The sequence below is a fragment of the Eufriesea mexicana genome, unplaced genomic scaffold (genome assembly GCF_001483705.2).
Source record: "Eufriesea mexicana isolate 0111107269 unplaced genomic scaffold, ASM148370v2 scaffold572, whole genome shotgun sequence".
Taxonomy (NCBI): domain Eukaryota; kingdom Metazoa; phylum Arthropoda; class Insecta; order Hymenoptera; family Apidae; genus Eufriesea; species Eufriesea mexicana.
The window spans coordinates 1304956-1321462 of record NW_016908738.1 but is presented as its reverse complement, the minus strand read 5'-3'; the positions used below and the strand labels follow the sequence as shown (position 1 = coordinate 1321462).

The 16507-nt window shown below is 34.4% G+C and overlaps 1 protein-coding gene and 1 long non-coding RNA gene across 2 annotated transcripts in view; one reads left to right on the top strand and one right to left on the bottom strand.

Moving 5' to 3' along the window:
* Window positions 1–1952: 1952 nt before the first annotated feature.
* The window catches only part of wwk (anoctamin 8 white walker), a 24731-nt gene continuing 10176 nt past the window's right edge, over window positions 1953–16507 (top strand). Inside the window, exons 1-2 of the mRNA XM_017897842.1 lie at window positions 1953–2313; window positions 12235–12320. Of these exons, the coding sequence (XP_017753331.1) occupies window positions 2121–2313; window positions 12235–12320 (279 nt within the window). The 5' untranslated portion in view covers window positions 1953–2120. The remainder of the gene's footprint in view (window positions 2314–12234; window positions 12321–16507) is intronic.
* On the bottom strand, window positions 10982–12226 carry LOC108545967 (uncharacterized). Its single transcript, XR_001890116.1, has 4 exons — window positions 12007–12226; window positions 11713–11893; window positions 11478–11575; window positions 10982–11091 (listed from the first exon to the last, which is right to left on the bottom strand). It is a non-coding gene; the product is annotated as an uncharacterized LOC108545967 (long non-coding RNA).

The following is a 16507-nucleotide window of genomic DNA, read 5'->3' as shown; positions in this document are numbered from 1 at the left end:
CGCTCTGTACAATTATGTTTTTACTTCGATAAATATAAATAAAAAATATACGTTAAATACATGCTATTTAAATTTTGAAATTGAAAAAAAAAATCTGAATGTTGTAATTTAAAAAGTTTGATAGCAGTATTGCTTGCATACAAAGAAAATTAAATCAAGAATGAAATTCAAAATTATCAATATGGCCGCTTTAATTGATCGGTAACGTTAATTTGATTCGCTGTGGTATTCGTTCGATCATCTTTAGAATTCTTTTTCCACATTCCCAGGCTTGTTTATTGATGCACAAAGCTCCTCTTGAAAGGCATCACGCTCAGCGGAGAAAATTATCAAAGCGTACCGGAAGTCGCATTACGATCATTTTCCAATAGCTACGCTTTCCTGTCCTATCTGCATTCAATCGAGGGCCATGCCATCGATTCCTGTCGATATCTGTGCCACGAGAACGACACCACTGTCACTTCTGATGGCCACTTCGATTCCGGAAATAGGAAATAATCTACTTGACGATGTCTCGAAATAGACTAACGACGGTTCGAATTTAGAACGTGCCCTTGACACCGTCCAAAGAGTCAATTTCTCCCGTCACAGAACCTTAATTTGACACTTTTAAAGCTCACCGCGAAAGTCAAAACACGTTCGAATTTCTGATACACATATTTGGTATATCATATTTTGATCAATCGACTTTCGGTATTGATTTAATAAATTTCTTAATTCCGATATAATATTATCCCTTTTTATTATAGCATTTTATTCCAGAGAAGATATACTGCAAAAAACAAACGAAAATATTTTAATATATATTTTTTTATTTTCCCTTTTTATGATATATTCAGAAAGATTTTTAAAGGAATCGAGAGAATTAGATATTATTGAATCGAACTGAATATTCAAAATATATACGAAAAAGAAGTTTCGTAGCTAGTGCGAATGTCAAATAAATCCTTAACCTAATTTTTGTATGGTACGTATACTCGAGATTTCCAGTGGTGTCACATGGCGTGGAAAACGGCAGCCAAAAGAGAAAAAAGAAAAAGTGGCACGAATCATGGCGAGTAGTCGAGCAAGAAATGGCGTTGCACCGGATCGATCGCAAGTCGCGTCTGAAATTTGCCACAGATGGCGGGAGTACGCAGATATGTTTCCCTATTTGGGGGAAAGAACGAAAGTAAGTGATAGGACATCAAAATCGGCGGGAAGTCGTGGTACGAACACAACTTTCGCACGGATAAACTTGTATTTCAACTTCAGTATGACTCATTGTGAGGTAAATTTGAAGATTCTTTTAATGACCTTTCTCAAACACACTTTCATTACAATTTTCCCACAATATGATTCAAATATAAATTATTTATTACTATTTACTACTCATAAAAGCAAACAATAAATATTTCACCACGATTTTTATGATTTTTAAAAGGTTCAAGTTTTACTTTTTCAATAAAAAAATATTTTTAAAAAATTACTTTCTAACGAGTACAAAGTCGAAAAAAAAAAAAAAAATCAGTTGATTTTAAAGATATGTATGTGTACTGATGAGATTATCATCTGCGGATTGTTGGAACACAATTAACTAACTGAGCTTCCCAATAACCGAAACGCCCTATGATCTACTGATAATCAATAAAGTCAATAAATATATCAATAATCATTAACTGGAACGATTACCAATCACAAATCGCTAAAGAACTACTTAACCTAAGCGCCATGTGCTTTTAACCATTTCTACGACTCTTCTAAACCTATTCTACTTATAAACAAATTTAATGCAACTTACCACCGTCGACATAAATTCAGCTTTATCCAGTCAACTGCCTCGGCTAATTAATTGGATGTTTCACATTTAATTAACTAATCAATCAAAAAACTTCACTGTCTCTTGCTACGAGTAACTGAAAATAATTAGAAATTGTTTCAGAGTATTGTTCTCAGTAGTAGTATGTCGCGAGGGTGGCGCCACAACGTGGCCAACACTGCGAAACGCTGCAACGACGACGAAGGGCGAAGAGAGCTCGCGGCCGAACAGAAGCGAGTAGAGGTTGCATAGAAGGAGCGAGTTCAGTTCAGGCGCAAAGGTCCTCGGTTAAGGACGCGACGGTCCTGCTAATCGGGACACTATGCCAGGCGGCGAGGGGTCCCCGATCAATCTCCTCGACCACCGTGCATCGACCACCTCCGGCGAGTGCGCGAACAGTGACGAAGATGAGAGAACAACGGGCATCGTTTCCAGCACGATGACGACTGTCTTCGCGGCCGATGGTCTTAAACGGAGGAAGGTCATACACGCGGCTAAAGAAACTTTCGATAAGGGTGAGTCTGCAAATAATCTCCTTCGAAATGTTAGACTGTTTCGGAAATCATTCCCTTCTTCTCTATTTCATTTTTCTTTCATCTAAATAAAGATAGTATAACACAAATTAATCAGTGTAACGTTAGTATATGCATTTACGTAAACGAAAGTGGTTTACCATTCTCAATTGGTCGGTATTCTCAGTGATAAACATCAATACAGTGAATCAAGTTATATCAATCAAATCGGTCTCACAGTTCCACCATATCCATACAGATGATATATCGATACACGGGATGCTTCTTTCTCTCTCTATAAACATACTTTTCAGTCAGAAAACGTCAAAAGTAATATCCACTGTCCGCAGTGCGTGCAACTACGGATGCTGTGTCGGCGGCATTGGTGCGCGCGTTCTTAACGCGATTGTAAATACTTCGTGCTGAGTATGTATGTAAAGTGGATGGGTTAAGTTGAACGTAAAGAGTCGTTACAAAAGCTCGCGCAATAGCACTGGCAAAGAAAGGTGTGTATCAGATCATCATTGATAATCTTCGTGGTCGCTTATTTTCATCCAGGAATCGATTCACCTTCCGAAAATGGTTCGTACACACGCCCACCCGTTCCCCCCTTCTTTACCCGCGAACCCCCTCTGAATCTAGCTTATCCCCCTTTTCCACTTGCACCCGACTCAGCTTGGTTGCGTACGCATGCCTTGGTTCGCGGTTCTTTCGCAACCGCGTTCTAAGCGTCGTGCTCGATGCCGATCGGCCTTCCTCGTGTCGACGCTTCGAGATATCTACCGTTCGGAAAGCGGAGTGGGGGATGGGTCATCGGAGTGAGAGACGGTAATCGCGTGCAGCTTGCACGAGAACGCATTGTTGCCTAAGGGCATTGCATTTTCGGGCAAATTTCAGCGGTGCCAATGTGGTCCAAATGGAATTTAGACGTTACATCTCGCCATCATTTTAATGTTCAAATCAACGAGTTTCTTCACCCTTTCCCTCTCAAGATACATCCACTTATCATGATTTGAGCTTTACGGAGAAAAATGATCACTAGATCCTTATTTTCTTCCTTTACGTTACTAGAAATAGCAAAAGATTATCTAATTAAAGAGATTGTTTAAGCAAAGTGATATTATTACTAATTTTTGATATTCTAAAGAATTTTAGTTCAATTATATTATTGATATAATCAGGGGGTAGAAAAGGAAGATGTTAGTGCTAACATGTTAAAATTTCTTTTAGAAAGATGGAAGACTTATTAGAAAATATAAACCAGTTGCCTAATGACAGAAGTTCTAATGGATCCATAAAAGAACTTCATTAGATTTACTAAGTTTAAAGTTTAAACAACTGTAGTTAGGAAAATAATGTTTTTAAAATTTGTATCGTCTACAGCTTCTCTACTATAAAAAAGCTTTTTGATAACAATATAATAATATAATAATATAATTACATAATGTCGAATCACAGTCTTCCACTAAATTTTCAATCTCAGCTCTTCACACCAAGGGAATCCCTGACCGCTACTTCCGTGTAACATTTTCAGTGTTGATTAACGTATCATCGAGGGTAAATTAGAATTAAAGAGCGTGCCACAGAAGCATACGGCTGCATGCACGCAACCGTCATTCCAATTCTCACCGTAAACCATGGGGATGTGAGCATTACGTGACTAAAAATCCGTACAACCTCAAAAGATCACGTTCAACCACGATAATCGTGAATTTCAGTTCACATTGTGCTCTCGATATCGGTAATTCGACGAGTGCTATTTTGTGCGGCGTTGATAATCTCCAGAGAACGATTACGCTTGATCCTCGCTGATGCACGATTATCTGTTGCCACAATACGGCTTTATTATTGTTGCACAAAATGGTGTCTTATGCATGGGGGTACTAGCGCTGTTTGTCATCGTCTGTGATCATTAATCTTAGCCGGGATTACTCAAAAAATAATATTTAATAGAATTCATTCCAATATTGGAAGGAATTAGAAATCCTGTTGCGCTAAAATTCTGAACCTCCTGCATCTAGAATGATCACATAAACAATTTATGACTTGAAATGTACAATTTTACCGCGGCATTGCATTTAAACATTCTATGTTTAAAGTACAAGTATTGAAGTAAAATATTTTAAATAACAATGATATATGTAACAAAAAGGAACTTTTGAGGTTATATCAGTAAAATTAAAAAATAATTCAGCGATATACTTACTATAAACATGTGCCATTGATAAATCACAAAAATATCATATAGGTAACTTATGATACTAGTCAAAAGTACCATTAATTAAAAAATAAGAAATTAAAATATGTTGATTCGTCTTTTGTTCTCTGTGACAGTCTTAAGACAATTTTCCATGTAACTCACTAGCGTCACCACGGCTCGTGTCTGTAATAAATGTATAATAAATATTGAATATGTCATTGAATTATTTTCTAATTTTATTTATATAATCTTGGAATTTCCTCTTTGCTACATGTACTATATTGCTTTAAATATTAAACGTACGTGTTTCGGTTGTTGAACATAACAGATGTAAACATTCGAATACTTTTGTATATGAGTATATCTCTGGAACGATGGTATAAAGGGTGCATGAGCATGGCGTAAAATGGTGCTTCATCCCCTTTATTACCTGCCAAAACGAGACGTGTTAGCATTTCAGGAACGATTTCAACCCTCAATACGTGAAATGGAGCCCTCTAAAGAAACTCAAGTGATTTTCCATGTTCGAATCATCAATTATTAATGGATCGACTGACGAAATGTCTCGGTATTAACGACCTGCTCTGTTCCGTGCGCCCTACGTCTCTTAGTAGCTTCCTAAATTTATTTTGGTTTGGTTAGTAAATAATAACTGTGTCGATTCTTACTCGATATTTAATAATTTTTTAAATCTTATAGCTCATTATTTGATTTTAATATTTTTCGTAATATTTTTCAAGTACCCAAATGAATAATTTATTTATCGGGAACTAAAAATTAAAAAGCTGGTAGGAAGTCTAAAATTGAATTATCTTTGGGCGAAATGGGAGTAAATTAATTAACAAAAATTGACTAAGTAAGCAGATTTGGGGCCAAGAACGCAAAGCCATACGCGGAAAGACACGTATGTATGTATACTACAGTTTGAAAAGCACGTGCCGCTAATGCTAGTCACACACATCATTCGAAACGCAAAGAAAGGGAAAGATCGATATGTCAGCTGTAAAGTGTCACTCGTTTGATATCGATCTGCATTAAAACACACATAACGCGCGTGTCAAATTTCATAATTAATGAGACAATTCTATAGTCCATTAAGACATGTGTATAATAATTCTATAGTTTATTAAACTCCCTTCCTTTCTTTCTTTTGAGGTTAATATACACAAAAGTATCATGCTGTAAGATATCATTTTATATAACTAAATATTTAAGAATTAGATACAACTGTCTAGAATATCACTTACAGTCAAATTCTATATTGAAATAATTTCAAATTTCCTCAAAAAATGGCAAGCACCAAATCCTAACACGTAGTCCATCCATCTAACTTTAACCTAACAGTATCCGTCGGTGCTATGAAAAATTTTCAGCCAAATATTATTATATATCATAAATGATAAATTCCCGTTTTACTTTTCATAAACAATCTGTCCAGCCTTCGAACGTAACGATCGTTTTTATAACGATATTCCATTCCCAAATGTCCCCCGTAACTTTTAACCGTCACTTTCCCCACTAGTATCGTACCATATAATATCAGTGTCCATCTCTTATTAGAAGAAGATAGTATATTTAAAAACGTGCGGGTAGATAGTGTGGAAAAATGAACAAAAGGAATTCGCGTTTGATTGGTTCTATATATATCGTTAGACCCAGCTCCACCAATCACAAACTTTAAGGCTCACGTATTTTCCTTATTGGTCGAAATGTCAGAGCGCGTCAAGGTCAGTATGTCTGTAAGGGAATTGGAAGTGCGATCGGATTACACCCCTTCTATAATACCAAATCATCTCCGAGCAGCGCGTGGTAACATCGCGTGACAAAAAGAGCGAACGGGATATCCCAGTATAGAGTAGGATAGAAAGTATAGCAGTTTTAAAATATAGAGCAATAGAAAACGTCAGAGTTTGTATAGAACCACTGTTAACCGTTAACGTGGAACAAAACTTATAAAGATATAACTTATCCTGCTGTTATGTCAGTGTTTGCTACCAAGAACTTAAAAATAGGGATTTTGCAAGTATCAAAAGTGAAATCAGGCAGAACAAACAGAATATTCCTCTTGCCACTATACTGTAGCGCTAATCGTCTTTCCCGTTCTGTACATAACATCAAGCAACACTTGAAAGCACAAGCGATGGGTGAAACACGGTCGATTTAATAGACTGAAACTATGGATGGAGAAAGTTCAACGCGAACGAGCTTCTGTAACTTGACAGATAACGTTCCACCCGTTCATCAAGATTTTCGCCTTTATTTTAAGGTTATGCATAATTGCAGACTCGAGGTGACGCGATCTGGAACAAATTTCGGTGTAGAGCTGATTAATGATTTCGAAAAGATTAATAGTAATGGGTATCACGTCTATCTATTAATAGATTGGAGAAATATTCGAACGCACTTCGATATTTTCAAAATCTAAAATTTAAATGTCGCGTGAATACAGAAAGATAATTTTCTGGTAATTAGTACTAGGGTGGTTTGAGAATAACGCCTATTTTCATTTTTATGGAAATTGACTCTCTAAGAACTTCGATACTGCTTTACTTTGTGCTCATCGAAGCATGTTTCGCGAAAGTTTTCACTTGATCATTCTTTATATAAATACTGTTTCTAAATTTCATATAAGTAAACTTAAAGTAATGGAAAATAAAAGAAAGAAGAAAGCAAGAGTATTTTTCTTTTAAAGAAAATATTTCTTCCACGATCCTACAGAATGGAAACAATGCTACTGTATGTTATTCGATTCCATTAAAAATTACTACCACCGATTTTTCCAGTCTCACCAGAACAGATAACGCAAGGAGAACAATAAAAATTGAATCCTCCGTCGGAATTTCCTCTTTCTCCCACAGGAACCTCTGCAACATCGTCTATCAACGGAAGAACAAGTGGAAGGTTGAAAGAAAACTTTTCACGATCATAGCCACGCAGCCATTGCTCACTTCTCTAGCCTCGTCAGTGCCGTAGTTACACGTAATCCGAGTACCAAGTATAATGGAACTAACATATAATAGTCTGCGAAGAAAAAGAAAAATACAATTTTGCTATAAAATACAGAAAAATTGACAAAGTTGAAAGAAAACTTTAAAAATTTATAATGGAAACAAAATATTTTAAACCCGGAGCGCAACTCTCTGCTTAATATCGTTTCCTAAAAATTATTCTTTGAAAAACGATACTAATTACCAGATCTCACCATGTGGAAATGGCTACGCATAGGGAACCTTGCCTTAGGGGCCTTACAATGAACGCTCTCTAATGGCAGTCTTCTGTACCAAAGATACTCCTGTCTAACATAGAGGAAATGTTACTGACACTATTCCAGAGTCTTATCAAAGGGAATTCCGATCGGTACACTAAATTTTAATACTCTACTTACGCAATACTAACATTTTTAGCAAATAAAAATTAAATAAATAGGAAAAGAATAAAAAATTAATGGAAAAAATAACGAAAATGATAAAACAGGAATTAGAGACTACGAAAGCAAAGGGCCAGTCCAGTGATGTATTTGAAAATCGGCCAATACTAGAAAAAGAAAGAAATATATATATACACACACACACACAAATATTTATGCAACATATAATATATGCAAAAAATATATACCTAATATATATAAAAAAATATTTATATATAATATATATAAAGAAATATTTGTTATCTATAAATATGATTATATTTATATAATCATATATAGTACTGACCCTTGACCCTTGATTCTTGACCCGTGACCACTTTCTTCGTTGTACCAACCAAGCACTGTGGGACATATTCATCCGGTCCAAAGAGAACCCTGCAAAAAAGATTCTGAACAATCGCGTCGTCTTTATATAACTAACGATGGAATGAAGATCGACGGAAAGTCACGATCGTTGCCGATTTTGTTAATAATTACTTTTCTTTTATAATAACCAAGAATTTGTTGATTTTTTTGTTTTTATTATAAATATATGCTTTGAACAATTTATTCTTAATAATAAATTTGATAATCTATATTTTTGGCTAAAATGAAGTATTACGCGATAAATACAAACATTTTTCAAAAACTGAGGATGATAGAGAAATTTTGATTACGGGTGTGTGTTCAGGAAAGTAAACTCTGTAAGAATCACAATGGATATTATAAATTAGAGAAAAAATTAAAATTTGTTGGACAGTGTAATCCAACAACTCTTATATATATAGGTACTTATTACACGTAAATGCAAGTTTTGGAAGATACGTTTAATCCTGAAAAAATGGAAAGAAACGATCGTGGCACACGAAAACGTATAAATTTCTGCGTTTAATAAATTTGAGCTTAAAACAAACCACATTGCATATAGGTTATATTTACAGTCATCCACGCGAGTGGAAACCTTTCGTATGTCTCACCTAACACCCCTGTTCTGGAATAATATCGCAGCAAATGTGAATCATCGTTTACAACATCAAATTGATATTTAATGTTTCTTCTTTATCTCAATTTCTAAACTACTTGCGAAATAATTCTTCGTACTTAGCATTCGATTTGCTGAAAAGATCACAGAAGATGGTTAATATACATCGTTTAGATGTTACAAAATTTCACATTTTACATATACTATGTGCTTAAGCTATATTAAAATATAAAACTTACTTTTATTCTTTCGTACAAAAGCAGCAAATTGTAATCGATTATCCTGTTTAAAGTTCTGTTTAAAATTATGATTTCTTTTTCTTGAATGCATCCGTTTGAGGCGCTACTAATATTTTTAAATCCGTTAATTTTATTAAATCTATTATATACTATGGCTTAACACTGTTTTTAAGGTTACTTAGAATTAAAGAAGTTTATGCAACAGGTTAATTTATTGCAATCTATTTCTTAATACTGTTAAAGATTAAAAAGAAGTTTAGAAAATAAATGGTGAGTAAATTTATAGTACAGCTCTCAATTCAGCATCACTATTCCTGCGTAAATATGTGGTTCAGCTATAATAGACCATAATTATGACTAAAGTTTTCATCTGTTCGACCTGATGTCACGTTACTAAATAAGTTGCGATCGTTGTGCAGTCTTTATATAGCCAGCGATGTCAGAGCCGCCAGCGACCGCTGTTTGCCGAAAAGTCACGATCATTGCCGATTCCATTTGTAAATATTTTTCTACCATAATAGCTGATTTATTCACTTTCTCACCTTTATTACAAAATTATGCTTGAGATTATTTTTAATTACGATATTAATTCATTAATAATGATAAATTGAATAATTTATACAATTCCTGTAAATGAAAATTACATTGATATTTATATATACACAGATACTATCACTTTTCAATCTGCAATTGTGTCAAAATTTTATTACTATTTTAAAATGAAACTTTATATTAGTTTATCCGTTTATATGTATCATATAGTTTATCAGTGACTATCAATCAAATTTAATCACAAGAAAGATATTTTCACTAAACAAGCTAAGTAAATTCCATGTATTCCACTAAATTATAACATTATACAAACACATAATTTTCCCATCTTGGGAAGCAACGAGATTGCACTGGTTGTGATGTAATTTCTCGGTTCGAAACCGTTGACCAGAAAATTACCTTCGGCAAGGTAACGCAAGGGTCCCACGATAGGGATAGTCACAAGGAAGTTTGCAGGCTGCCATTAATACTGTACGTCCTTGAGATGATTTTAAGAAAAAAAATTGATTCGTTGAAATAACGTCAATATCATTCCGCTTCGGGTTGTAAATTCTCAGCGTTTTATTCATTGATCATTTGCATCACGATTGCTCAATGACATTCTATGTCTTTTAAATATTTATCTTTATTTGTCGCCTATTGTTTATAGTAACTTTTTGTAGAATTTTAGTAAAATCCCTAGTATTAGATAATTTAGTTTCAAATTTATACTTTGTATACTTTTTACTTAGTTTTATTTATTAACTTATATATTTGACTGTAATTTAATTACTAAGAAGACATCGAGGTAAGAATAATAGAATATTGATGATTAAATTTGCATTTCTTAGATCTTGTGAAAATTGAGTAAAATGAATGAAGAATACCATTTTTCAAGATTTTTTTTATAATTATTATCTAGTAATTAGTTTTTTGATCTTGCTAAATCAATAGGTTTTTTGAAGAACATTAATAGCGATTAAAATATCTTTGATAAATAATTTACATTTGGAACATTTCAGGTGGATGCAAACAAACTTCTTTTTTATCAAAAAAATATAAAATACTTTGCGGAACGTTCTCATTTAATTTTCTAATTTATCCTTCAAGATCGTTCAAATTTTTAACGAATTAATATTAATGAAATGGATATTGGTATTTTCCATTTTATAAAAGGTATATATCAAATATTGTAATGCATCCCAGAAGAAGAGCCATTAATTGGCGAAGGATGTACCATTGTTAATGACAGTGTACGCATCAGCCACTGTAATTTAATTTGTAATCGGACAAAGAAAGTTCATTAAGGGGGCTTCGCATGGTTGTATCTTCTTTTCTCTTTTCTCCTCTTTGAGACTCGGCCACGGTTTCAAATGTCCTTCGATATAACAACTCGAGGCAGCTTTGCTGTCTTTCCCGTAATCTGTATAAAGAAACAGGTGACTGGAAATTAAAATAAGAATTATCGTTGTTCAAGAGGTGACTCGAGAGTTTCGTTAACGATCACCCTGTTTACCGCGATTCGCCTTGGATTCATTATAAATCCCCGATGCTTTGATATTCGATGATGCTTACAGTTCTTTTCTTCGAGTTAATTTGTTCATGCAATACATCCGTAGAGAAAAATATAACGTTGCTTCTTCGTTATACTGAGAAAGACCTGCTCTCGTGTAAATTGAGATATACATATACATATATGTATACGTGAAACGTGACAACTAAATAATCCAAAATACAAGTGGTGCAAAATAATGCGAAATATGGAATTTCCTATATATTATACAATAGTAATTTGTTTGATTGACTCACTTCTGCCCTAAATATTATAAAGCTGAAGTCAGAGTACTGCTGTAACACCATTGGAAGATCCCAGTTGTGCTTTCCATTTGAAGGACATACATTGGTTCCTTAATTAGAAAACGAACGTTATGTAGTTGATAGATATACTTGTAGATAGATATATAGATCGTAACGATTCGATTTATGAAGCTCATTGAAACTATGATTGTAAAGACCGCTATTACATAAAATTCACATTACGTACCAGTATCATTAGGTGGAGATTTTGCCTATCTCAAATGTAAATTATATAAGTGACATCCATGTATATGCCTTCGAAATTGATCGAATAATTATGAGCAACGATGTATATATACGTCCCTTTAGTTACGAAAGTTCCAGTCAGAGGGTACGTATTCAATTGAAATGTATATATATGTACATAACTATAAATAATGCAAATGTAAGCATGAATTTATATACGATTTACTTGTATACGTTCTTTATGTAATTAAAATCAGTTAGACTGTAGGGAGAATTAGAAGGGAACCTGACTTACACATTTCATTATATAGATCGTCGCGTTTCCATCAATTACGCAAGCTATTAACTCCGCAATTTGGCACTTTATTAAGGAAACTGCGTTTTCGCTTCATCACGTTCAGGAAAAATTGATTCTTGGAAAAATAACACGCCGCTAACGATGTGCCTCGTTAAGAGACACAACCGACAGCTCGGATCGATATTTAATAACAACACGTCGCTTCCATTTTTCTTTCTTGTGCAGCATCCCGCCTTCTCAGACGGAAGATACCATGTACAGGCCACTTGATGACCCCCCGCCGCCTATGGATACAAAAGGTTCCAACTCAGGTACGTTCTCAAACAATTACAGTTATCGGTTATCATTTATCAATTAACAATTAAATACTTACATTTGGTACTATTTTTCTTAACACTCCTATTAAATATTTCCTAAAATCAACGAAACCGTTATGCTTTGGAAGCGTAACAAATCTGTCAACAAAATGCATATACATATAGCGTACTTACAGTCGTACCTTGGAAATTGGTCAGCTGCTACCCCAGCCATTTCTTACATCCGACTGCGCGAAACGAGCCTCCGGCTCCATCTACCTTAAGATACACAAACAAACGCGCGAAGCATGGCTGCTGTGAGCATCGTTGTCCCATGTCGGTTACATACGATCACAGACTTTGGCTAACTTCCAAGGTACTACTTTAACACGAAGCTTATTTTTCTTTTTCTTGGATTAACGTCTTTATTTTTAGTTATTATACCGATGTTCATGAATGAATGTTACTGGATTCAAATTGATACAACGTTATCATGGATAATACTTATCCGAAGTAATTGAAATACTACAAAGATGTTGGAACATAAACGGTATCAAATATTCAATACACGAAATTTATTGCATTTCTCGATCAATTTTTACTGCCATCCTGAATGATTTCTCCAGGCAGAAAAATTCCAACTGCGTTTACTATTACACGTGGCGCTATCGACGTAACCGCCAATTATTCCGCTATTGTCCGCTGTGAATTATTCGTAACGAGGCAAGAAGCCAGTGGCGGTTCCATGCGCGGACATACCGGATCCTTATATGCATCTGAATGGTTCATCTATTACGGTATTCCTGGCCAATTGAAATCAATACGACGTGCACAGGACCATCGTATCTATGCAACGTCCAAACAGATTTTGTATGCACGTATCCTCGTTACTTATCCTCGTTGCTTCGTTTCCTGCTTATAATTGGGACTGGCTTCCTTGTTTACGGAAACGTGTTCTACGACTATTGATTTTATCGTTATCGACCAAACGATTACGTATATAAGAACGGTATGGTGCTTAGAAATGACGTATAAGGCTTTTAAATGATTCGCAGAACCATAATTATACGGAATGCGGTTGAAAGAATGTTACAAGAGAGCGGGAGCAAAGATCTTTTGATACTGTTACATTAAATTTTACTTGTACACTCAGAGGCACAACTGGTATAATCAGACACACGAGAGGTAAACATACTGATTGTGTTTATTGGAAAAAATTTGAAAAGCCTGTAATATATGTCAGGAGTGCACTTAATATATGAGAGATTAATAGATATCAAGGAGCGTCTTAATAAAAGAACGTTAATAGCCCTGTTGAGTAGCACGCCAGCCCTCTTGTTAGACTTTCTTTTCAAAGACCAACTTATGATATCGGCGAATTCGTTTGACTGCCGAAGATTTATTTGTCACGAAACTTTTCCACGAAGCAGACGAAGGTGATACACGAAGATGATTTTGCGATATTGCACTTCCGACACGGTATTAGCATCGCAATAATGGCGTCGCAATAATGTTCGATGCCCGAAGAGAAAAATTCTGGAAATGTAGAGAGATGCAAAAATATGAGAATTCCAAGATAGAGTTATGAGTATATTGGATATATGTCTCTGCACTAAACTGCGGAAACGGAAACTTGGTATGAATGTTCGTAGCAAGTAATCCTATATGTAGAAAGGAGTGACAGGTTTAAATTATTTATATTAGATTAACATTTTTTTCGGAATGAAAAAAGGCATCTTTGAAATGCACAAGAAAATTGGTTCATAACTTAATAATGAATGATCAATTATACGAGGTTGATGCGATATTAATACTTATATTTAGAAATATATATGTATAAATTAGAATTATATGAAAGAATTGCAGTACTATCAGTATTTGAAAAATATCTATAAAAGTTTATGAAAGAAGGATGAAATAAAAATGCATGAAATGCAAAGAATAGACTGGTAAGTATCAATGAGGTAGAGAAACGGAAGTAAAAATATATGAAACATGCATACCCTTCGTTCTAGCAAATAATTCATCGGGACGAAGGTAAAAGGTAAATCGATACGTTGATGTGTGTATGGGACACGAATAAAGTCGGACAAAATTAGTATATAAGCAATCATAGTAATCAATAAAATAATGTAGAGAATATGAAGATCTTTAGAGTGCATTTCACAATTGTGTATAGTTCTTGTTTGAATAAGAAATTTGCACTAAATTGTGCTGATATTGTAGGGGCATGTCTATAAATGTATTAAATTTTAAAGGAACGCGATATTTGCTAAACTGAATATAAAGCTTTATGATCAAAGTTCCTCCGTTTACCTATGTTTATTTCTTTGAAGTCGTTTAATAAATATCAAAAAGGAATTATTATTTAAAAAAATAGAGGTAACCGTGAAATATTTGAAAAACTTATAACAATATTTCTCATATTTTCAGATATACTTTAGATGATCAAAACTATTGCTTCACTCTTACTTTCTTTACTGTGAGACCAACATTTTGTTTCTTCTTTGTTCAAATTAACTTCTATCTTATCCACTTTAATTTGGTCTCTTAATGGAAATCTTATTAAAAGGTAGCATTTAAACTGTTTTTCTAATTTTTTGGTGCTCAAAAATTGAATTCGGATAGCTTTGCTTGGTGAAAGTATGGTCACTTCTAATAATCTGATCATTCATATGCAGTTAGATATGTAAATCTGCATTTAATGATATTATAGAGAGTTAAAAACGCATTCAGTCATTGTAAGTTTCATTTGCTGTCCCTTTCCTTTAAATTCACGCGTTGTTCCACCGGATGCGAGTTAATTATAAAGTGACCTTTTAAGAAGAGCCATCTTCATCTCAGGTATGGTAGTAGTTCCAATGAAATATGTCGTGGCTTATACCCACGCATGTTTCTCTTCTTTGTTATGTAACTTTTTCCATATACCAGCCATCATTTGCGTTCCGGAAGTTCAGCGGTGAGGTTCCCATTTTATGTCTTGTTACTACGAATCACGTAGGAAAGTTGACTTTATTAGCTGCTCTCTTGTCTTCTCTACGAACCAGGAAATTGAAAATTATCAAGAAACTTCCTTAATCAAAAAATGAATAGAAAGAAGAAAATATAGGCGCGTGTTTATGTGGACATTTCTTGATATTTTTGTAGTAAATTAATTCCTTTTGTCTTGTCTTATCTTTTTCAAGCTCACAATGTAGTCAGTAGTGTGAGCAAGTCTCAGACATATTTTTAAATTATTTCTTATTCGAAAACAAAATATTTAAACACATTTAGTAATTTAATTGCTTTGACTTGAATTGAAGAACCTCTGTTCTTCCAAAGGTATATTAAGAAACTCCGTCTATGTGTATTTTGCATCTGAAGTATGCATGTGAAGTAATTCAATAATTTGTCTTCATCATTCATGACCATGTTAACTTCCTGTTGCTTATCTTGGACACGGTAAATATCCGACAATTCAGAAACAATGATTTCTTTTAATCCTAGTCCTACAAAGATAATAGCTCTTTTGCTAATCGTGATAGTAGAAGCAAATTCCGTTAGTAGTATTAGGTCAGGCATACTATCAGGATATCTTCGCACGTGGATTGGCAATATCAAGCAATCTGCTACCGTTTGGAAGATAGCCAGGGCGAACAACTTTGCTCTCTCTGTCAGAATACCGCTCGTTCTACGGCCTACAGTTCCGCAGGGAAATAAGTTTACCTTGTCCAGCGATAAGTACGAAAAATAAGCTGGCATTATTTTACACTCCTATTGTCTACGAAGAACTTGGGTATTCCAACGAAAGATAAACACTAATGTATCCTTAATAGCTGTCGCGTCTGTAAGAAATCAAAACTGATAGATCCTTCGATAAAGAATGTTTCAGTAATTTTCGTATATATTACAAACTTTTTTCTTTAATTACATGTATCCAATAAACTGCCGAAAATTTGAACTCGACTGACTGAAAAAGAAATCCGAAACTTCGGAAAACTGGGAGGTCCAAAGGCATTCAGAGGTATCCAGAACCTTAGAAATTCGAGGACTTAAGGCATTTCGAGATCTCTTGCAGTAGATTGAAGAACTAAAGAGACTCTAGGGAATTAGGGAATTCCTGGGACAATAGGAATTTAAAATCCTAGAACAATGCTAACATTAACATTCATAGAGATTACTTATCGATAATCGATATTCGTCAAATATGAATCATCACCTGT